The sequence below is a fragment of the Pinus tabuliformis genome, chromosome 7 (genome assembly GCF_031772625.1).
Source record: "Pinus tabuliformis cultivar Carrire ecotype Pingquan chromosome 7, CPIR1, whole genome shotgun sequence".
Classification (NCBI taxonomy): Eukaryota; Viridiplantae; Streptophyta; class Pinopsida; order Pinales; family Pinaceae; genus Pinus; species Pinus tabuliformis.
The window spans coordinates 1,395,622,594-1,395,649,077 of NC_142293.1; the positions used below are offsets into that span (position 1 = coordinate 1,395,622,594).

General features: G+C 36.4%; 1 protein-coding gene across 1 annotated transcript in view; it reads right to left on the reverse strand.

Annotated features, from left to right (window-relative positions):
- Positions 1-3,917: 3,917 nt before the first annotated feature.
- The window catches only part of LOC149252877 (actin-100-like), a 64,053-nt gene continuing 41,486 nt past the window's right edge, over positions 3,918-26,484 (reverse strand). The window contains exons 3-4 of the mRNA XM_089454299.1: positions 5,116-5,724; positions 3,918-3,983 (exon numbers count right to left, since the gene is read on the reverse strand). Of these exons, the coding sequence (XP_089310425.1) occupies positions 3,918-3,983; positions 5,116-5,724 (675 nt within the window). The remainder of the gene's footprint in view (positions 3,984-5,115; positions 5,725-26,484) is intronic.

Consider the following 26,484-nt stretch of genomic DNA (forward strand, 5'->3'; position numbering starts at 1 on the left):
CAATATCCACTTGCAAAAATTAAATTAACCTGAATAAGCATAAAGGAAGAGTGGGTTATGTAGATGGGAAAATTGAGAAGAAGCCCAGGATCATAAAATGAAGGAGAATAAACTTCAAATAACAATGTTAAATTGACCCTGATTTTCTGAATACAACCATGACCATGAACAACAATGGTGTGATACACTCCATTCCTAGATCTCAACTATAATATTCTATACAAAGCCTTTGTGCCCATTTTCATTTAAGAAAAAACCATTACATATAATAAGGTGACAATAAGACAAAGATATGATAGATATGAAATGGGAAATAACCAATAATTGGCGACAAGACTGAAATAGCTATGATATTAAATTTGACAAATAAAATTCTAACTATAATAATAGTTCAATGAATGGAAAAGGAGCTCTACAAAATCTAGAAATAGATGTTGACTTATGAACTTCCATTTAATAAAAATATCCTATTTACGTTAAGAACTTGTAAAAGTACGGAATCAAGTTGTAGGTGGAAATTACCTGCATTGCTCCCCCCTCCTTATCACTAGATTTTGGGCCTTTCATTGGTCCTTCTTCACCAAAAATCTTTCCCTCATCCATAGCAATTTTCTGATTTGTTTCTTTCTTTGTTCTCACTTTAGCCTTTGCTAATAGATACGAAACAACCGTTGGCATTTATACTGTAGAAGTTGTTTCTGGAGGTGTTGTAGGATGAGGATACTCAAATAATGAGGGTGTGGCGTGTGAAAGAAACTTAAATTTTGGCTAAAGAACCTTTGTGCCCATTTTCGTTGAAGAAAAAACCATTACATATAATGAGGCGGCAATAAGACAAAGATATCATAGATATGAAATGGGAAATAAGCAATAGGTTGTGACAAGACTTAAATAGCTATGATATGAAATTTGACAAATAACCTTCTAACTATAATAACATGTCAATTAAAGTTAAGGAAACTCTACAACAGGTAGAAAGAGATGTTGACTTGTGAGCAGCCATTTAATAAAAAATTACCATTTATGTTAAGAACTTGTAAAAATATGGAATCAAGTTGCAGTGGAAATTACCTGCATTGCTTCCCCTCCTTATCACTAGATTTTGGGCCACTTTTTTGGGATTTTTACCCCGACAAAATTCATGTCCATTTGAATCTGCTCAAAAAATGCAAAAATACAGAAGATGATCTAAACATGATACTATCATTTAATATTCGGTGTGCACCCTGCATTTAATTTCAGTCTCCTTTTATAGTATGGGTATTAACCTATTTGTGATAACATAGTTTCTTGAGCTCTCCCAACGGCATTTTAAATTGATTTCTTTTGTTTCCAAGCACGCATATTGCTACCTGAGTTGTCTCATCTTCATAGGATTTCCATGGAAAATTTTAGGGGCTAATGTTCGCCCAGTGGGCTAATTTTCCATGATTTTTCCACAAAAAAGATTCGCCAATTTCCAATTTTATAAAAGACGATTCGCCCAAATTTTAGAATATAAAATTATTTTACCTTAAAAATCGCCAACATTATAGAGAGACTATATATAAAATAATTATAAATTTGATTAATTTTACAAATATATCAATAAACATTTATAATTTGCATATTAGGGATTAGTAAGATTCGCCAATGTTTTAAACTTCAAGAAAATTTTCCATCCTTAAAATTTTCCTTGACTGGATTTCCCAACTGTTTATTGCAAAAAGTACGCATGACACAAAATTCTGGAGCAACTTTAAGAAGATATTTCATAACAGTAACATTATTACTTCAAAATGAATGTCTGTCAGTAGTTAGTGGCTTCTGAGATTTATTATATTTGACATGAAATACATCTACGATGTACAATAAGAATTCAAAAGGCTAGAATACCAACACTATGCGAGCCCTATTATGACCAGCATTTGCAACAAATCTTTAGGGCACCTCGTAAAAGTAACAAATTTTGATCTCTATTATAGTAAGATTACAGGATTAATTTCCTTGATAATTTAATTGGTCTTAGCCATAATGTGTTTTTTAGAAAAAGTGTTTCAAGTTCAACAATGGACAATATCATGTATTATTTTTTTTATTAAAATGTTATAAATATTCTTTTTCTTTGTGGAGAAGTCATACAAACATGACATGTGTCACGAGCATGGAAGGAATTACACATCTCCCTAATGTTGAGCAACACACTATTGAAATATTTTAACTATAAGAACTTTCTTATTTTCAATTGCTTTACTCACACATATATACTTTCACTATATATATATATATATGCCAATCAAAGACTTCTATTAAGTTGTCAAAATATTACAGACTGCTTGTCCATAAATTAGTGTTCTTTTGACCTCACTTCAATCAAATTTGTTGGCCAAAAGAACAACACAGAAAATACTTCCAAAATGCCAAAACCTTCTTGAAATTGAGAGTTGTAGCAGCCATAACACCTCCACCATCCAGTAGCAGTGCTTGAGTTCTGAGTCTTGTTCCTTTGTTGTCGCCACCTCCATCTACACCCTCACGTGGAGGGCATGTGCCTTCTAGTTCTAGTCGTCGGTCTGTGCGGGAGACTCCTAGAAGACAAGCACGACCTGCTTATACTCCTAGAGACTCTTGTGGCAACGGCCACATGTAGATTTACAGTTTACTTGTCTTTTCTAGTTTCTATTAGTTTTCATAGCTATTGAGTCTTGAGTCCTTGAATCTTGACTCTCGACTCTTTCATATCATAATGATATTTTTCGTAAACAATATATGACTGTGACAATGAAAATTTGAAGTTTGAAGTTGGCAATTATAACTCATTGGTAATGATTGTGAATTATGAATATGATGCTTCGTGAAAGATTAAAGTTGTTTCATTTCATTAATTCATTTCATTATTCATGTTTCATTTTATAACATTTCATTTCATGTTAACAGTTAGAAGTTAAAACTTAGTAATATCTAAGATATTATTTCTTGCAATGGTTAAACTTAGCTTACATGTACAACTTTGGTGATCAATGATGATAAATGTTATATATTGAATTTTCAATTTTGAAAGCTTGAAGTTGAAACTTTAAGATTGAATTTGATGAATCATGATTCATGAGACTCAATATATTGCAGTTGTAATATGTATGTTACTAACTTGTGGACATGGTTGATGAAGATTATAACTTCTAGATGATTGATGTGATATGGTTCAATGATAAATCTATGTTTTTTTATGTTTTTTATATCTAATTCATCATTCTCCATGTTTTTGTTGACATATATGTATCAAAAATTAAAAAATATATATATTTTTAAAAAATTGCTCTGGGATTCGCTCCCAAACCGAGAGCTTCTGAAAATGTCACTTCCGCTCCCAAGTAACATTGATTATGCCTTTGTATTGGCAAGAAAACTTGTTTCATGAAAATTGAAATTTTGTAAGTTAATATATATGTAACCAATTCAACATATATTGTGCCTTTGTATTGGCAAGAAAACTTGTTTCATGAAAATTGAAATTTTGTAAGTTAATATACATGTAACCAATTCAAACAACCAAGAATGAGAATTGAAATTCTGTAAGTTAATATGGAGTGACCAATTCATACAGCCAAGCACATTTTAGGAGACAAAAAGAACATTATATTATTCGTTCAATATAAGTAATAGTTACAAGCATCTCAAAAGAAATAACAAATAGACAACCCATTTTCCTTCCTACATAATTGCCAAACCATAATAATCAACCAAAAACATACATATTGTAGAAATCTAGTTGTCTCTAAGCTGTATGTAGTTAATCCGAAATCAATATCCTCAACCATACTTTTACAAACCTGGAGCCAGCAAACCATTTTATCACAAAATAACTACTACTCGACAATAATTACTACTCAACAAGATTCAGGAAACAATGAACTCTCCACTGGAAACTACAGGATGGACTAAAAGCATTTCCTGTGAACAATTGATGGGCCACATTCGTCATATTCTACTCGTGTTACCCACATCTGAACAAACCAACAATGAAATTAGTCACAAACAAGCTTGTATTTGATGAATCAATGAACCAAATATGAAATAATCAGAATGATGTTATTTGATGTTAGAACCTTAGTATCGGTTAATATAAACAACAAAAGGTATAGTTCCTTAGCCAGAGATATCTTCGAGTAGAGTTGGGTCCAACTGGTATTAGAATGAAATTTCGAAGGTTAGGGTTTCATTTTTTCTATTAGACTAGTTCCACTGTCTAAATTAATAAAATCAAAGAATACTTGTAGCCAAAGGCATTGCTTCATGACTAGCATCAATCCATTCACATAGATTCTATTATCAGTTTGGAGTCTGGACTACCCTCTTACATTTTTTATGTCAATCAAGTTATACCATAGTTGGATACATCAAGTTGTTCTCAATCGAACATTCTAGCTCAGACCATTTAGGACTAACTCTTTGCCATGCTCAAGTAAGACCTGGTAAGGTCTTTTTGGGACATGACTTAGCAGGCTGGCCTTTTAGGACCAGAGCTCTACTAACGGCTGAGCTTCTATGATTGAAGCTCTACCTATATAAAACCTTTCAGGACCTGAAGTTCTACTTACATAGGACCTTTCAGGACCTTTCTTTTGGCAAAGGGAAGTTTATTTTTGGAAAGCTCAGGAAAGACCCTTTAACACCAACCTGGTATAGTTCTTCTAAGACCAGAGCTCTGCTTAGATAAGACCCTTCGGGAGCTTTCTTTTTGAAAAGGGAGTTTCAAGGAGACGAGGCACAGTGCAAGTCCTTGGTGATAATTGGTGGAAAAACTATAGGTCAGACCTAACACAAGAGTCTAAGGAAGTCTGTGCTTTGTGATGCAGCTCCTCAAGTATGTTTCTTAAGGAACTTAAAAATGTGTGGTTGTAAATTTCTTCCCCTATCAGAAACAATACCTAGGAGGTGTTTTCAGATCTCAAAACAATAACATACTTTTTATAAGCATGAAGGATACTAATGAAAATAATTGGCAATTAAATAAAGCCTATTTTCTGGAGTCTCATGATCCATTATTCCAAATATTTAAGCTATAGGTTATAGTTCAAGTGTTGAAATATGGTTGAGTTCATATTTCTATTTCAAGAATGTGGTGGGCAGGACTACCTGTTGGAATGTGCTGAGAGAAGCCAAGATGGAGCCTCCAATCCAGACACTATATTTTCTCTCTGGAGGAGCAACCACCTTGATCCTCATGCTACTTGGAGCAAGTGCTGTGATCTCTTTGTTCATACGATCAGCCATGTCTGGAAACATAGTGGATCCCCTGCTCAAAACTATGTTACCATACAAGTCCTTTCGGATATCCACATCACATTTCATGATAGAGCTGTAAGTAGTTTCATGCACCCCCAGAGCTTCCATCCCAATGTGAGCAGGCTGGAATAAAATCTCTGGACACCTAAATCTTTCAGAGCCAATTGTAATCACTTGGCCATCTGGAAGCTCATAAGTATTTTCTAATGCAGTAGAGGTCTTTTCCAGTTCCAACTCCTTTTCATAATCCATTGCATCATATCCCAATTTTTCCTTTATGTCTCGAACTATTTCTCGTTCTGCTGTTGTAGTGAAGGAGTAACCTCTCTCAGTCAGGATATTTGATATTGCATTAGTTAAGTCTCTACCTACAAGGTCCACTCTGTAGATTGCATGTGGGAGGGCATAGCCTACAAGGTCCACTTCTTGAACATTTTTCTTCTTTGTATGTCCTTCTATCTTGATAGTTTGAGGAGTGGTAATTTCGAACAATGAATTACAAGATATGGTTGGATTCATTTCTTCTTTCTCGATGTGATCTTTCACTTCTTGCACCTTTTTCTTCTTGATATGTCCTTCTATCTTAAGAGTTTGAGGAGTGGTAATTCTTGCCAATGCTTTACAAGATATGGTCTGATTAATTTCTTCTTTCTCTAGGGTGGGGTCCTGGCGTATATCTTCTTCTTTTGTTGTTTCTTGATCCTTTTCTTCCTCCTCTTCAAATTCTATGTAAAATAATTTCTTCTCAGCACACTTATGACCTTTAGTGCATTTACTATCATAATTGTAACAAAGCCATTTTGCTCTTTTTTCTTCCAATTTTTGTGGTGTCAACCTTATAGGTTGTGGAAGACTAGGGGCAACTGCACTTCCGTCTTTATAGTTGTGAGTGGTATGCTTCCTGGTTGCCATAATTTTGCTTTCCATTTTTCTTGCTAACTTGAATGCCTTCTCTAATGAATCAGGTTCCCAAAGTCAAACATCATGTTGGATATTATCCTTTAAAGACCCTATAAACACATCAATCCTATGCTCCTCTGGAATATCTTTTACCCTTATGTTCAATTTTTGGAACTCCTCAATGTGCTCCATTATTGAACCCTTTTGTTTGAGACTTATCAATTGGCTAAAAAAAGTGTTGCTTCTTGTATCCTCATAATGTGCTATCAATTCTTCCGTAAAAATTGCCCAAGTGATAAATTGTTTACAAGAGCAAAGCCATTGATACCATACAAACTGATTTGATTCCAAATATAAAGTTGCCATACGTACCTTTTGTGTGTTTTGCACATTATTGAGATTGAAGAACTGCTCCATCTGTAATATCCATGTGGCGGGATCCTTGCCATCAAACTTCCTCATATCGATTTTTTGAATATGGTGGGTCTTCGATCCAACATTAGAGTCTATGGAATCATGATTAACATTTCTTTTGTTCACATCATGAGTTTCCTTTACAACCTTTTCACCATTAGTAAGTATTTCTTGTAGAAAATTTGTCAAATCTGTCTTCAAATCTGCCATGTCTGTCTTCAAATCTATCCTCAAATCTGCCTTCAGATCATCCATCTTAGCTTCCATGCCCTTTATCTTAGATTCCACGCCATTTATCTTAGCATCTGTTAGCTTTTGTGAGCGTGACATTTGTTGCACTTGTTCTTGTAATTTTGATATATCATGTAGCATTTCTTCCTCTTCTTCATGAGTCATGCTAGAGCTTTCAGGTTCCTTACTAGGTGTTTGCATTTTCTTTCCTCGGGGAATCAATTACCGATAATAATGCTTTACTATGCCCTTTCAATTCCTTCAAACCAAGCTTATGCGAAAAAAAAAAAAAAAAAACTACACACCTTTTTTTACTTTGTAGAAGCCTGATATTGAATCTGATGTATCTCTGTAATTTCGAATCATCCAGTTCTGAAATTGTGACCTGTAGTAGCCTTCTATGTCCTCTTTCCAATGCCACTAGTCTGATCCAAATTGGATTCTCCAAAAAAGAGTTATGCACAATTTTCCGCAGTGACCTGATTATAGACTAGTTCCGTAGAGCGAACTTGTATGAAGTGCCACGTGTCACTATTTCAACCTTTGACTCTGAAAGATATATAAAAGAAAACCACAGTCTGTCCTCTTTCTGTACCTTCTTACGAAATTTCAATCCGATGCTCAGAAAGAAATTTATTACGATTTTCCCCAAGTCACCTGTTTTGAGTTTAATTCAGGAGTCTGCAAAAAGACCAACTTCCTCAGATCATATCTCCGAAAATATCGCGCAAAAAGCTCTGAAATTCGGACCCAAGGTTCAGCGCGATTGCTTATCATATGGGTTTTTTTTGCGACTTCTGAAATGTCACAAAAATAAAGTTATAGCGCAAATGCCACGTTGACCTGTTTGGAGCAGCGAAACCCTAGAATCCAAAGCTCCGATACCAAATGTTATGAAACCAGCTCAAGAAAAGATAGAAAAGATAGATCAACGCCTTAGAATTTAGCCTCTTCGAGGGGAAACCTCCTTTACATTACATAAATGAACAATTCTTGGATGATACAAATGAAAAGACCTCCTTTCTATATATAGGAGTCTAAGGGGTCATAACATAATCAGAGCCGGCATAACAATAATAATGTAAGGGCACAATAATAACAATAGTGGGCTTCTATGGGGCACAATAGTAACAATATGGGCACTACATGGGTACATCAATATAATAAGTGGGTTATACTAATAACAATAAGGGGTTACACTAGTAGTATAGGGGCCTAACATTTGCCGACAAAATAAAGTTGAAACAATTAAGACACTGGGTCTATTACAACCTTTATCCATTCCAAGCCAACATTGGGAGGAGGTTTCAATGGATTTTATCATAGGTTTATCCAAGTCTAAGGGAAAGAGTGTCATCATGGTGGTATTTGACAGACTTACCAAGTATGCACACTTTTGTGCGTTATCACATCCATTTAAAGCCAATACATTTTCTATTGCATTTATGGAAACAATTCAAAAGCTACATGGAAACCCAAAGATTATTGTAAGTGATAGAGATCCCATTTTCACTGGAAATTTTTGGACAGAATTATTTTCTTGTCTTGGTACTCAGTTAGCTCATAGCTCATCTTATCATCCTCAATCTGATGGGAAAACTGAGATAGTAAACAAATGTTTGGAAGGATATCTTCATTGCTTTGTATCTGATAAACAGACAAAATGGGTCAAATGGTTTCCTCTGGCTGAATGGTGGTATAACACTTCCTTCCATACAACAAAAAAAATGACCCCATTTATGGCACTTTATGGATATCAGCCACCATCCATCACATCATATTTAAGAGAAAATTCTAAGGTTCAAGCAGTGGAACATCACATCGAACATCAACAACAAGTCCTCCAACTCTTAAAGGATAACCTCGTGTTGGCACAAAATAGAATGAAACAACAGGTAGATCAACATCACAGCGAAAGAAGTTTTGATGTAGGTGATTGGGTATTCCTACGGCTACAACCATATAAGAAAATGTCTCTCAAGCAAGCTAAGAAGGATAATAAATTATCAACAAAGTATTATGGTCCGTACAAGGTGTTGCAAAAGATTGGACTATGGCATACAAATTGGAGCTTCCTTCGATTGCACCCAGTTTTCCATGTTTCATGTTTAAATAAATTTATAGGCGACAAGCTCCCAGTTCAAACAATATTTCCAGAACTTGACGAGGAAGGAAAAATTATATTGGAACCGGAAGTAGTCACAGAAACAAGAACTCGATAGCTATGAAATCGATCAATTTCAGAGTATCTTATCAAGTGGAAGAACTTATCCGCTGAAGATTCCACATGGAAGGATGAGAATTTTATACAGAAGCATCCAGAACTACTCAAGCATTGAGGACAACACTTTTTTGAAGGAGAGGGGCATGTTGGGTCCCCATAATACTAGTGATTACCCCATTACTATTGTAGTTGCATCCCTTATTAATATTGTTGTGCCCCTATTATCCCCATATTGTTATTACTGTGTCCATTAGAATTCCTCTATTGTTATTTTTGTGGCTTTATATTGTTATTGTTAGGTCGGTTGGGCTATATTGTGACTCCTTAGACTCCTATATATAGAAAGGAGGTTTTGACATTTGAATCGTCCAAGAATTTTTCATTTATGTAATGTAAAGGAGGTTGCCCCCTCGAAGAGGCTAAATTCTAAGGCATTGATCTATCTTTTCTATCTTTTCTTGAGCTGGTTTCATAACACACTGGTCCTAGACCAGTCCTCCACTGACCTAAAGTCAGTCTCATAGTATGTACCACTAGCCCCAGACCAGTCTCAACCGACCCGAAGTCAGCATCATAGTAGGTACAACTCATACAACTGGTCCGAGACTAGTACCATTGATCCCAGATCAATGAAGGTCATCCTAGCATAGGGAGTACGGTAGATACAACGATGCGTCCATCAGTACTACTATGGTCCCTATCCTCATTTCTCTACTCATTGATCAGATGAGACGTACTTCCCATGAGTCCCAGACTACATGGGTGGGATGCCTTGACAGGAGAACTAATCAATCATGTCCTCACAAGAGAACTTATCATCCTACTACATAATCGCCATGGAGAACACATCATCCAGGCCTCACGGGAGAGCTAATCATCGTGCTACATAATCGTCATGGAGAACACATCATCCAAGCCTCACAGGAGAACTAATCATCCTGCTACATAGTGGTATCCAAACAGATCATTGAAGAGCTTTCCTAACCAGACTGCCTTTCAGGTAGCCATGCTAGTAGCAATATACTCTGCCTCGGCAGTGCCCAAAGTCACTAACTTCTGCTTCCTAGTTAGCCAGGATATCGAAGGAGATCCTAAGGAGAACCAGCACTGAGAAGTGTTCTAGTGATCCTCCACACTGCCTGCCCACTCAGCATTTAAAATATTTCAGGTAGTGTATCTCAATGCATGAGAGATTGTGCCCTGAAGATATCTCAGAAGATTCTAGGCACCAGTATAGTGAAGCTCAACCAAATATCAGCTCACCATACTAACTACAAAACATATGTCTGGACGGAGGTTCAACAAGAACATCAACGCGAATGAGTTTATGAAACTCATAGGCATTTCCCAAATCTGGTCTGACATCACTACCATATAACTTCTGAAAGTTAAGATCTTCAAGGTAGTAATAGGCTTGCAATTTATCTTTCCACATTCGGAATCCAACTCCCTTTGTCTCCTACAAATGAGAGGGTCTACACCTGTCAGACATAGGTGCTGGTATGAGAGGTCTATCATCCACAACCTTCGAGTAATGGTTTGGATCGATTTCACTCCTAGTGAAACTCAACTTCATCAAACAGCTATCAATCCTCTCATACTATGCTCGAGCTGTTTTTCTTCAAGCCATAGAGGGCTTTCTTCCACCTGTATACATGAGATTCCCGATCATGAATCTTAAACTCCTTGGGTTGTTCCAAACTTGTGGACTTGCTACATGAGGGGAACGGCCCCCCTCATAAAATTTTCCTTCTGTACATTTCGGACATGTACCTTCATGCTCTTTTTGAATCTAGGCATCCCTTTCCATCGATGAGTGCCACCCTGTAACGTTTGACTTCCATTGCTAAGATGGACACCAGGTTCTTCTAGCGATCAGGTACATAAAATATATTTTGTAAATGAATTGAGTTACCCCCATTTAGTTGAGGTATAACATTCCCAACATCCTTTCTGGGATAGGTGGCATTGGCTGCAAGTATAATCCCATGATTGTTTCCATAACCACCAAATTAGAGAGTGTACCCATCTATCTGATGAAGTGCCTTAAAGCACTACAATCAATAAGCTAGATTCCCAAAGGATCTCAAGGAGAGGGCCAATATAAGATAATGCTTCTTTATCTTATAAGAAACAACATTTGATTCTTCATACCTGGGGTTCCTTGCTTTCTCTGAAGATTCGGCCGTGTCCTTGATGATCTTCATTTCTGCCATTCGGACACTCCTTCGCATAAGGGCTGAACCAAGGCATCTACCTTTCCTTCCACCCTTAGATCCAGACTTCTCAATGAAGTGATCTTTAGGTAGGCCATCAGAAATTTCCGTTGTGCCATTCTGATAATATTCTCTACTTTGACTTCATCCTTAGTGAATTTGAAGAGGGATGAGGAACCCATTGATCCTTTTGTCATGTCCCGACTATCTTCAGTAATTGCTCTTTCACTATTGCTTGGGCATTGCCTTCACCTCAACTCTGGTACCATGTTGAATTTTAGGTATGTTCTATGCTAGAGAAATTTATTTCAATTTTCATAGTTAGCTCAATGTCTTTTCCAGATTAGCAATCACATTAGCATTAAAGTAAACTGTAGATAGAACATAAATATAAATCGCAAAAGACAAGCCAGGACAAGAGGACACAAGATGTGGTGCCAACCAGGGACAAACACCAATGTGGGGAAACCCTTGATCAATTATTCTTTTATGTTCTTCAAATTTCAACAAAGAAAGTGAGAGGGATAGTACATTTACAATAGAAGTCCATACTTGACTTTTGATATCGCATGAGATCAGTTGAAGACATATTGCTTCAATTGATTCTCTAAGGTGATTCCTTCACCTATCTTAGTGCTTCATGTCTTCCATTTGCTGCACATAACCATGTGACACCATGCTATACTATCACATGTGTTGAACCTTGACGACTGAGCTGCTCTCATCTTCATGTTGCTCATCATTTTGCATCTTCCATGGTCTTATTCATCATCAAGTTGCCCATGCTCATGATCTCATTCATCATCATGCTACCCATGCTCATATCATCATGCATCATGCTGCCCATGTTCATCGTGTTGCCCATGATCTCATCTATCATGCTGTTGTAGGATTTCGTAGGTCCTCTTGCCATAGGAATATGTTGATGATACATGTGCCAAGGATTTCCTCATCGAATCCTTATCTCATCATTGAGTCATAGCAAGACAGTAATATGAACTTGACTGTGACTCTATTTGATTTGCTTGACTATTGTTTCATGTCTTTGTTGTGGCTCCATTACTAGGACTACGGCTCCACTACTATGACTGCGGCTTTGACAACCTTGCCTGTAGCTTCATTATTATGACTGCGGCTTTTACAACCTTGCCTACAGCTTCATTCCCATGACTGTGTGATCATTATAGTGGACAAAATTCCAGTGTCTAAGTGTCTCTACGACCTGTGCATAAGAGTCTCCATGAACTATGTATGACTGCATATAGAGTGACTACGTATAGGGTCTCCATTGTTGTGTATGACTTGTGTATTCATAACAGCGTGTAGAGACTTCGTTGTTGGATTAGTCTTCATGAATGCATTGGTATGTCTCCTATGACTGTGTGAAGATGTCTTTGTCTTCATTTTCCTGTGGATCTTCATGACCTGCAAATATTCCTCCATTGCCTATGGAGACTGCATTTATTCCTTCCCTTACTACGGCTTGATGGCATATAAATTCCTTCCCTTACTGCGGCTTGATTTCTCCATTACGGCATATAAATTCCTTCCCTTACTGTGGCTAGGCTCCACTACAGTGTATAAGCTAGGGCTGCGTATAAGGCCTTCATTACTATGTTTAGGGCATCATCCAGCACATATTCTTGGTGTCCCTCCTTCTCCAAAAACCCAAGACATGGAGAGGAGGAGAACACATGAAGAGGATATGTATTCCAAATTATTTCAAGTCCTCTATATTTATACTAAAACGTATATGATGAATAGTCATGACTATTGGGCTTCTGAGCCTACATAGGATGCTGGCCGACTTGACAATATGTCTTATAATACAAATAAATTCATAACTCCATGAATACTTATCGAAATCAGACGATCTTTAGATCAGTCCTACACATCTGGATGAGAGGGATCCAATAAAAATATCAGTTTCCATAAATAAGCTGACCCGCATGGAGTTTGGCCCTAGTTTCAAATTTTAACACTTGTCCACCTCTCACCCAATCCTACCAACCAGTAATTTATATTTCTATTTTGTAGCCACCGTGGACAACCACCTTGAGAAACTCCAACCATCTTTAAGAGTTGGGTTGATCCTTGGGCATTGTGCACCTTCCCCATACCTTATTCCACCATCATACATCTTCCTAGCACTTTCTTTCACCTTCCCTACCTTCCTACAACTTTCAGCTAAGTTTCCTGTAGTAAACCAGGATATCTTGTAGTAACTACGAGAAATCTTGTAGAAACTATAGGAAACCCTATAGCATCTTGTTTTAGATTGTTTTGGGCATAAATGATTATCAGAGCCTAGGGTAGGCATTCAAATTGACCTCCATAACCCTCAATTCCATTTTGGACTAGTTTTCCCATACCTTCCTCCCCTAAAAAAGATCAGATTGTTTAGCTTAGCATTTACATTTTTAAATTGAAAAACAAAAGACTTTTTTCTGCAATATTTAGCTAGTGCATGCATACATCAATAATAGAAATGTTAGGATAATTTCCATGTTTACTTAGTCTAGATAGATAGATGATAGAATGCAAGGTTAAATTTGGTCTCTTTTGCAAAGTAATGTGTTAATTCTTAGCTAGGTAATTTCATGTCATTCCATAGCATTTTCGATTCAACACTTCCATTTCCTCAAAATAGGCAAGCATTTAATTTCTACATCAAAGATAGCTTTACATTCACTATCAGTAGTCAATCTCCTTCTAGTCAATAAGAGACTGGTTTGAAAAATCCTAGTGGTCTATCACCGCAATTGACAAGTGACCAGAGTGGAAGGTTGCATTTGTTGTGCATATAACACTGTCACCTCCAAGTTTGTACGAACCCTGGGTTGATAATGTAAATTTTTTCACCCTAGGAGTTGCAGCATCCTTGCTGCAACACTGGGGCTCATCAACCACCTTCTCGTTTGAACTATTATGACATCAATTGGTCTTGCATCCATCATTTTAATAATTACATGAAATAACCATGACATGAACCAGTCAATTAACCATGCTTATAACCAACATAAAACCATTGGAATAACAGTGAGATAAAAATCATTAAATCCACATATAAACATGTGAAAAATTAAGAGAACTTATATTTTATTTAAAATAGGAAAATTTGACTAGGTTCGTGACTTCCACATACCACCCAACCATAGACATGGATGAAACAAATCTTTCTTTCAGCCAGTCACCCTCGTGCCATATTCCAAGCATGAATGTGGAATCTCATGGATAAACCATTCTAAAAGCAAGTAATGGAATACAGAGGTTAAACCACCTCCACCCTCACCAATCCGTGATCACACCAAAAATGTTGCTCTGATCACAAAACTGAATCGAATTTGGAATGCAATCTAGAATCCATCATTGTTCTTGAGGAAATTTGCATCCCCTTGTCTCTCAGGCTTTACCACAATCCAATCCCAAATCACTAGGTCCTAAATTGAGACACATCCCTTAGGCTTTACCATGTATCCCACTAAAATCAGTCAAGGGATTCCTAGGCCTTTGGAAATGGACCTTGAGACCAACTCCACCCCTGATTCTGAAATCCATCCAGAAATTCCAAAGATTAAAATTGATATGAACATCCCAACACACCATGGAATTTGGAAAAAGGTAATGCTAGGCTAAAAACCATTTTCTTAACCAGGCAAAACCATGCCACTGACAACAAGAGAACCATACACTAACATGCAAATCCATGCATGTCAAAACTAGCTAGGAAATTAGACATGCAATATGTTACCTACATGTATTCCTTCTGAAACCGCTTGATCTTGCTCTTCCTTTCTTGATCCTTACTTTCCTTTCCATTCCTTCTCCTTCCTTTTCTTTCTTTTCCTTCCTTTCTCCAAAGCTAGAGTGCTCCAAGAAAACTCTAAGTTTCGAAGAGTGAGAGAGAGAGAATGATGAGAGAGCTCCAAAACTAAACTGACCAAGATTGCACTGACCAAGCTTGCGAACTGATCCTCATAATACATTTTATCAATGAGGCCCCTATTTTCTTCAATTTCCATCATTTTGCTTCATTTTCCTCCTCACCTACAACCTCTGACCTTTCACCTCCTTTTTCTCCTATTTTCTTTTATTTTCATAAATAAGTGTGCCAAAAATGCCTTTTCCTTTTCCTTTGCCAATTTCCTTCAGCCATAAACACATCCAGCGATGCCCACTAGGATATCTATGCCCAATCATTCAGCTTGGAATAAGTTTCCTTTAACCGTGGTCTTATTTTTCCTTTATTGACTTTTATTACATGGAATTTTCACCAGAGCTATTACAGAACCCTCCCCCTTGGGGCACACCATCCTTAGTGTTCAACCACACATATACCTCAGAAAAACCACTTAAAATAAAAAACATTTCCCATGGAGCTTTATAACTTAGCTCATTGCAATATTTATAATGAAAGACCTACTCAAAAGAAAAAAAATCATGAAAACATGACTAATAACAACCATACTACTTACTGGAGCTTTATAACATACCTCATTACGATATTTACAATAACCACATATATACATATGCACATTTGCTAAAGCAGCAAATAAAAGGATATGATGCCTACATCTGCAACAAGGGAATCCAGAGGCTCACACTGCCACCCTCAAATTAATACCATGATTTACCTCCTTCCTAGGAAGTCCAGAATCCACTGCCACAATCAAACTACATCCAATGTCCAATGCTATAATCCTACGCCACTTGTCCTTTCAGTGAACAGTTACTGTCTCATTGTTCTAGGGTGCATTCCCAATGTGAATTTGATTCCATCTAGCAATGCTAATGACCAAAACAAATATATCCTTGGACTTCCTTTATTTCTTACAACTGTCCCTCGGGCAATCCAATAACCCCTTCCATGCAGTCACTCACTGTCCAAGTTCCCTGGCATCCCGTATCTTGGGTGATCCATCCCTTGGCAAGGCTTCCTCACATTGGAAAGTCAAACAACCAAGGCATATACCTACCTCAAACCATCATACCAGTCATAGCATGCTCATGGAAATCAATGGACACTATTGGGTACCAGTGTCCCACAATGGCCCTACTCTTGAAGTGCTTTACCAACATACTGTTGCATGTTCCAATTCCTTTTATAATTGCTGCTAATGCTTGTAGTCGATTTCAAGCACCCAACTCAGCATTTACATTCTTCTTGCACCAAGCACATAACTTCCATTAGATTTAAAATAAATTCAAATAAATTCAAATTAAACCTCATTGGTAGCTCGTCAACAAGGTACACTTGCAAATTTTCTCACTTCCTGTCACAACAAGTCAAACTAGCATCTTTGACCAAATTATCATGTATAAACATATCACATCAAGTTAGCTAAAAACACAATCATCGTAGATCAAAATCATAAATCACATATAACTATCATAAACCAAATCATAGATCAAACGTAACCATCATAAACCAGAATCATAGATCACATGCATAATAAAACTGAATGACACACTGCTACTTATCCCTCAATCAGTCCTTAGCTTCTACCTTTGTCCTTATTCCGTACACACTCCACATCGATTGCCACACCCAACAAACAACTAGTGCCTTCTCCTCAACCATGTACACATACACATAGTGTGCATCACACATATATAACCACACATGACATACAACTCCATGCACGTATGCTTGACATACAATGCATACACCTACAACCAGTGTACAACACAACACAATACATACACCAACATTTGGTGTACACAACAACACAATACATACACCTACACCCGATATACATTAGTATACATATAATGACACATAGTATAATGCAATGAATACACATGTCATGATACCACGAATACACCATGCACATACATAATACCACATGTACACAACACAACATGTACGACATGTACATAATACTGCATGTACACTAGTACCATATGTACAACATGTACACAATACCACCTATTCACAGCACCAATTAAATGATGTGTATACAACATCACATGTACCCGACACCACCTATAAAACATGTACACAATGCCACATGTACAATGTGTACACAGCGCTAGACATATAAAACACCACATTCACGACATGTACACGACATCACATGTACACAGTACCATATGCACGACATGTACATGACGCTACCTACACACAACACCATATCTACAACATCTACACATCACCACATGATCATAGTGCCACTTGTACAATCATGCACACAAAACCATGTGTACAACATGTACACAACACCACATGCTCACAGTGCCACTTGTATAATCATGCACACAACACCATATGTACAACATGCATGCAACACCACATGTACATAGAACGGCATATCCAACATGTACATAGAATCCTCTGTACACAACACTACATATCCAACATGCACACAACATTTCATATCCAACATGTACATAGAACCATCTATGCCGAACATTGCATATCCAATATTTAGACAACACTATTTGTACCACCCTGTACATAACATTGCATAACAACATGCACACACAATACATATACAAAACACCAGATGTGCACAATATCACAGATGCAACATGTAAAACATATAAAATATACGCACAACAATAGGAACACACATCCAAAACCACACTGTCTCTACCAAGCAACCTTGCTTCTAGTGTCTCTCTGTCATCCATGCTTATCCTAGCAAGCTACGCATCACGATTTTTTCATTTCATTGATGTATCTCTCAACGTTAGCCTGTCCATAACATAAACATATACATAGTATAATCACATAATATGAATTCATATCCACATGATAGTAACCCCAGAGATCTTTCAGGCTACTCTTCCCACTTGATTCCTCATGAACTAGGAATATCTTCATGTCATTCACCTTCATAAGAAAACATTCCTCCGCAAGAACGATTCCTGATGACCCTATCAAATAGTGACATAGATACATACAATGCATACATACATACATATAGATATCTAACATTATCACAAAACAATCATGATCTCATCAGAAAATGACATACTTACAGACATACATGTATACATATATATACATCGACACAATCATGATCACAACATAATTACCAAGTATCATAAGGTCAAGGTTAAGAGAACTTCCATTATCTGTGTAATGCATGTATAACATCGAGAACAACAATTCCCAATGTAGCTAAGGCATTTGGCACCTCAAATATATTTACTTTACCTTTCCTGAGTACTTTTCTCATGACTATCCCACAATCATCCATTTACACCAATGGACCCAACCAATTCAACTAGTTGTTATACACTTTCCTTTAGCTACCCTTATACATGCATTGAGCTTCAACCAGGCCTTACATCACCTATTGGGTACTGCACAACTCTCCCTGGACTCCATTAACTTTCCTCTTTCCCAACCAATTCCCCAAACCCCAAATATAAAAGGAAAGACAAGAAACAAACAAGAAGAAAAGCATGGCAAACCAACAACAATATGACACCACAACCAAAGTGGTATGGCCATGCACAAGACACAAACAAAACTACAATAACGCACAAAAAATCACCAAAATACCAAAATCACAAGACTAACAATAGACAACATGACTCAATCCCCATGGTTCCTAATGCTTCCAATGGAAAGTTCAAGCTAAGCCTTCTTCAAGATTCCATGGAATTTTCTTTTCCATGCAATCCCTTGCATCATACTGCCATCAACACATAACTGTCAGTTCTTAAATAAACATAAAAATACACTGGTTACCTTACCTTTTTGTGCCAAGCACGTTACTTACAACTAAACACGTCCACACCATCTCTCAAGGGACTCCAATTCCCTTGACAAATCCACCTATAACTAGAGACTAGCTAATATACCCATCAAATACAAGTTCATGAATCTAGCACATATCCACCTAATGTCAAACAAGATTAAGGTTAAGAAGACTTCCTATGTGTAAAGCACTCATTCATTTGAAATTAGGGTTTCCAAAAATAGCCAAAATAATTCTTGCCCAATTCCTTTCTTTGACCTTTTCGTTGTTGCAATTGATTGTTACTATGCACTGTCACATCACCCAACTTTTAGTTATATAAACACATCAATTATTACCTTGTCATGCTAATACCAAGCATGTTACCTGCACTATTTACACATGCCAAATACATGTTCCAAATATCAATACAATCATATCTATCAATTTGAAATCAACCTTTACCAAGACTAGCAATCATGTCATAATTCATAGTCAACTCATATTCATTATACATAATGCTACAACTCACCTACTACACTCAAGCACATGTCAGCTATCTCAACACATATGTGTTAGTACAATAATATTAAAACAATATCAATTGAACACATACTCATATCATGTGATTAATCAAACATTCAACAACAGATAGATGACATAATAGACACCAACACTCAAACACCAAATTTATGACATAATCAAACATTCAAGCACAAGGTAGACAACATAAGCAAGCTCATACCTTAATGTATCTCAGGGGTGGATATCTTGTCTACACAATCAAGTTAGATTAGCACGATTTAACTTCACAATACATCAACTCAAAAATAAATAAGTTCATGCTATCCATAACAGTCACTACCTAACATGTTCACATCATAAAGTCATAAACATTTGTCATTTATGCATAGCAATCACATATGTACAATCAGCCTAGATTAGTACAACACATAGTCATAAATAATTTGACTCATACCTAAATGTCATAACCTAACCATTTTCATAGGCCAATCCAATTTAGCATGATACATATAACATCAAGATCTTAATGTAGTAATGTTAATCATCAAGTTATCTAACATAAAACAATAAGAGCAATGAATACAACCAAAGGTTACTACCACTCGTGACTATCTGACACATGTGAACATGACTACACTAATCAACTAGCATCTATCATATATGTAACCATAACATCAATAGACATGTATATAAACCTAATGTATATAACCCTAATTCATATAACAATCCATTAACTAACATACCTGCATGCCCAACACCTAAAAATGTATGAAAATATGATTTTTACTCGAGGTCCAATGCTGCAACTTCACTTTATTGATCTACATCTCCTGCTCTATCTCAGCCAACACATCAACATCATACCAACCAACAACATCATGATGACCCAATTGCATACAATGACCTCACAATGCATGTCTGACCTACCATGCATGCATAAAAAACGCATATAAAGCCATACACTCATGATAACACATCCCACAACAACGCCCTCAAACTTCACCTTGTGACATCACTACAGCCATGATCAATACGATGTAAATGAAACACGCACATGGAATAAAAACATAAGAAACACATATGCAACTGACATGAATGCATGACCAACACATCGCCCATCAAGTCTGAGTGGTGAACCATGTTCTGAATCCACTTTGTGGTATCAGATATGACCCAAAGAGAGCACAACCAGCTTTGATAACACTCTGTAAAACCCTACTCCCATCTATATCCAAGTAACTGACCAAAAGGGGTAAACATGTGATGAGATGCTACTATGTTATGATTCAACATCCTAGGCATCCTTAAGGAAGTTGAATCGATGGAAACCCATCAAACATACCTTCCATACTAGCAACAACACTGTCAGGAGCCTTCCCAGCCACACAAGTACCATGCCCCTAGGTCCCACTGAGTTTTTAAGCTATTAAACCTTTGAACTCTCCCATGTTATGGGCATACCAACATCTAGAGAGCTTTGGATACTACCACAAGCCTCTATTCCCGTGTCGAGGGACTATTTCCAACAGACGTGTGTGAGAGTCTATGACATTTAAGGCACTTTTCAAGCCCAAAATTCTAGCCACTACTCGGAACTTGTTGTGACTTCTAGGATCCAATAAACACATGATGACAAGACTAATAAACCAAAAACTAACTCCTGGACTAGGTCTAAAGATCCCCAACCGGGACTAACATTATGTCAAATGCTTGGCATCAATGCAATCTATAGGTACAGGATACATGATAAAGCATGAATCACTAAAAACTCTTATGAAACATGACAAGAAGGATCACCACTTTCTCCTTTGAACTGTTATGACATCAATTAGGTCTTTCATCAGTAATTTTAACAATTGCAAGTAATTACATGAAATAACTATGACATCAACCAGTTAATTAACCATGCTTATAACCAACATAAAACCATGGAAATTACAGTGAGATAACAACCATTAAATACACATATAAACAAGTACAAAAGCAAGAGAAGTTAGCTTTTATTAAACATAGGCAAACTCGACCGTAGACATAGCTGAACCAAATATTTCTTTCAGCCAATCACCCTTGTGCCATATCCCAAGCATGAATGTGGGATCTCATGGATAAACCAATCCAAAAAAAACCAAGAGAATCTAGATGTTAAGTCACCTCCACCCTCCCCAATCTATGATCACAATGAAATCGATGCTCCAGTCACAAAAGCGAACCAAAATTGGATTTACTGTGTATCCTGCCAAAACTAGAAAAGGGATTCCTAGGCCTTTGGGAATGAACCTTTAGACCACCTCCACCCTGGATTGCGAAATCCATCTGGCAATTCCAAAGCTCAAAACCAAGATCAACATCCCAAGACATTGTGGCCTTTGCCATTGCCTTTGCTAATTTCCTTAGCCATAATAAACCAAAGTGACACCCCACTAGGATTTTTTTTCCCACCATTCATCTTGGAATACATATCCCATGAACATGGTCTTATATTTTTATATTTACATGGATTTTTAACTAGGGTTGTTACAGAACCCTCCCCTTGGGGGAACACCATACTCTGTGTTCAGTGACACTTATAACTAGCAAGATCACTAAAAACAAAACATACTGCCCATGGAGATTTATAACACAACTCAGTGTAGTATTTCTAATGACCATCGTTGAAACATGACAAACATACTATTTATTGAAGGTTTATAACATAACTCATTATGGTATCTACAATAATAACCACATATACTCATGCACAATTGCTACAACCAACAAATAACCATATTGTCTTTGGTTCTTTATAAATCCATCTCGATACATCATTTACAATGATATACACATATACACATATGTATATTTTCTCAACCAACAAATTAAAGGACATGTTATCTGCATCTACAACAAGGGAATCTAGAGGCTCACACCTCCACCCTCAAATTAATACTAGGATTCACCTCCTTCCCAGGAAGTCTAGAATCTACTGCCAAAGTCAAACTACATCCAATGTCAAATGCTACAATCCTACACCACTTATGCTCTCAGTGAACAATTACTGACTTATTGTTCTAGGGCACACTCCCAATGTGCATTTGATTCCATTTGGAAATGCTAATGACTAAAACAGATATATCCCCAACCTTCCATTCGCTGCTACACAGTCCCTCAGGAAATCTGGTCACCCCTAGTCACAGACCTTCCAAGTTCCATTGACACCCACATCCGGGGTATTCCATCCCTCGGCGAGATTTCCTTGCATTAGAAGGTCCAAAAACCAAGGCATATCCCTGCCTTAAAACCATCATACCAGTCATAACATGCTCATGGAAATAAATGGACACTATTAGGTACTAGTGTCCCACAATGGCCCTGCTCCTAAATTCTTTACAAACATATTAATGACTGTTCCAATTCCTTTTTCTATTGCTGCTAATTCTTGCCATCAATTTCGACCACCCAACTAGGCATTTCATGCTTTCTTGTACCAAGCACATAATTTCCATTAGATTCAAAATTAATTAAAATAACTTCAAATCATACCTCATTGGTGGCCCGTCAAGAAGGCACAATTGCGATTGTGTTCGCTTCCTGTCACAACAAGTCAAACTAGCATCTTTGACCAAATCATCATGTATAAACATATCACATCAGGCTAGCTCAAAGCACAACCATCATAGATCAAAATCAAATCACATGTAACCATCATAAACTAGACTCATGGATCACATGTAATCATCATAAACCAAAATCATAGATCACATGTAAACATCATAGACAAAAATCATAAATCACATGTATAATAAAACTGAAATAAAATATTGATACTTATCCTTTAATCAATCTATAGCTTCTACCTTTGTCCTTATTCTATATGCACTCTCGATTGGTTGCCACACCCAAAAAACACCCAGTGCCTTCTCCTCAACCATGTGCACATACACATGGTGTAAATCACACACATACAACCACACACGACATACAACACCATTCAATACATGCACCTACACCTGACATACCACACATACACATACACCTAGTGTACAACACAACACAATACATACACCTACACCCAGTGTACAACACAAGACAAATACGTACACAGAGTACAACACAACGAATGCACGTCATGATACTAGGACTACACAATGCACATACATAGTACTACATTCCCACAACATAACATATATGACATGGAAACAAAACCACATGTAGACTAGTACCATATGTACAACATGTACATAGTACCACCTATACACCGCACCACCTGCACAACATGTACACAACATCACATGTACATGGAATGACCTACACAATGCATACACAACGTCACATGTACACCCCACCATGTGTAGAATGTGTACACAATACCACATGTACATAGTACCACATGAACGACATATACACAACATCACATGCACGACATGTACACAACACCACCTGCACACAACACCACATGTACAACATGTACCCAACACCACATATACAATCATGCACACACCATATGCACATAGTACCACTTGTACAACATGAACACAACACCATATATACATAACACTGCATATATAGCATGTACATAGAATCATATGTACATAGCACTGCATATCCAACATGCGCACAACACCATATGCACACAATGTCGGATATCCATCATGCATACATTACGATATTTACAAAACACCGCATATCCAACATGTACATAACACCATCTATACCCGGCATATGCAATATGCACATAACACCATAGGTACAATCAATGAATATAAAATATGCACAACATATACACCACAATACATAGAAAATTTTAGGGGCGAACGTTCGCCCTTTGGCGAAATTAAGGGGTTTTAAATTTTTAGTGGGTGAATATTTTGTATCATAGCACATTTTTACAAATCACCTCAAATAGCCCACCTTATTTTAAGGGATAGGGTAAAAAGGGTAAATTTAGCCCTTGAAACTAGGAGTTACAACCTTCCATTCACCCATTTTCAAAAATAGGTTTTATTTAAGTGAATCCTATGGGCCAAATACCATATTTATAAAAGAGGTAAAGTAAATTAATAAAAATATAAATAAATGAGAGGTATGGTAAATAAATAAAATATTTTTTATATTTACTCCATAAATCACCTTATATACATGCAAGGGTGTAAACAAATAAAAATATAAGTAAAGTGGAGGTATGGTAAATAAATAAAACGTCTTTTTATACTTATTCAAAAGGTATGGTAAACAAATAAAAATATAAATAAATTGGACGTATGGTAAATAAATAAAACCTCCTTTTATATTTAGTCCATAACCCTCTTTATATTTATGAAAGCTCAAGAAAGAGGTTTTATTTAAGTGAATCCTATGGGCCAAATACCATATTTGTAAAAGAGGTATGGTAAATTAATAAAAATATAAATAAACGAGAGGTATAGTAAACAAATAAAACATTTTTTTTATATTTACTCCATAAGTCACCTTATATTTACGAACACTAAAAAAATGTGTTATATTTAGGTGAAACCAATGGGAAAAATACTATGGGACAAATACCATGGACTAGATTGTTATTAATACCATGCAAAAAAACATTATTAACCCTAATATTAGTATTAATAAAAATAAAAATGGCACATGGTATTCACCAAAATGGCACATGATATTGACCCATGGTATTCACCTGGAATGTAACCTATTTTAATGGGGGAATTAAACAAGCATAGATCCATCTTTACTCTGGATCTACTAACCCTTGAGAGGTATCAAATATCGTGATATGCAAACTAGCATAGAGTGAAAAAATATTTGATCCCTATTTAAATGGGGGAATTAAACAAGCATAGATCCATCTTTACTCTGGATCTACTAACCCTCGAGAGGTATCAAATATTGTGATATGCAAACTAGAATAGAGTGAAAAAATATTTGATCCCTCTCAAGGCTTGGTGGATCAAGAGTAAAAATGGATGTTGTAATTTAATGTATGTTAAACATTTTAGCTTGGTTAAAATAAAAAATAAAATAAAATTCAACTATTAATTTTATTAATTTTTATAAATTACTAATAGTAATTTTTAAGCTCCAGGTTTATGATAACCCATGGTATTGACCCATGGTAATACCATGGTATTCATGTGAGCATAGACTATTTAAAGGGGAAATTCTATCATCTTAGATCCATCTTAATTCTAGGTCTACCAAGTGCTCAGAGGGATAAATAGATTTGATCCCCCTAAGAGTGGTAGATGTGGAGTTAAGATGGATATAGGTTGGTTTTTATGATAATGAAGATATTAAATAGACTTAGGAAATTATATTGTAAAAACATCTTAAGATGAATGGCTAAAGCATAGACATTGGACAAGTATATTTGTATACTTCTGTTTTAAACTGAAACAAATCTAGGTTTAAAAGGAATGGATTGATTGTACTAGTCATCCTTCTATAACTTTCCAACATATGCTGGAGTAAATAGATTGTAATTTGCGTAATTTTGTAACTGAAAACAGGAACATACTTGTTTATTGGCAGGGTGGTTACGAGGTCCCTAGAAGTGATGAATTTGAATTTTTCTTGGTTTTGTATATAGTATTAGGTTTTTTATCATGCTTTCTGTGAATGACACGGGTGAATTTTATCCTACACCCACTAGGTTATCGATATGTAATTTCAGTAATTTTGATTTCAAAAGATATTTTAAAGAAATGCAATGGTTTCATTTGTGTATTCAATAAACACAATATTCTAATGGAATTCTGCATTTGTGGTTTACCTATATAGATTCCATGGAGAAGTGTTAGTGGTGTGACATCAATTGTCCTCAAGCAGAGGCTTTAGTTTTACTCTTTTTGGAAGAAAATACTTTCTTCCAACATTTTTGAGTTCCATGAAAAATTTGAAAGTCCTAATAGTATTCAATTATGGGTTCAAGAGAGACACAGTATTCAATTATGGGTTAAATAGATCCACACTGAATGATCTATCAGCCTTATCTTCACTTAGTTTAAGACTATTCACTTGGAGAGCCTGCATGTGCCCCCACTTCAAGAGC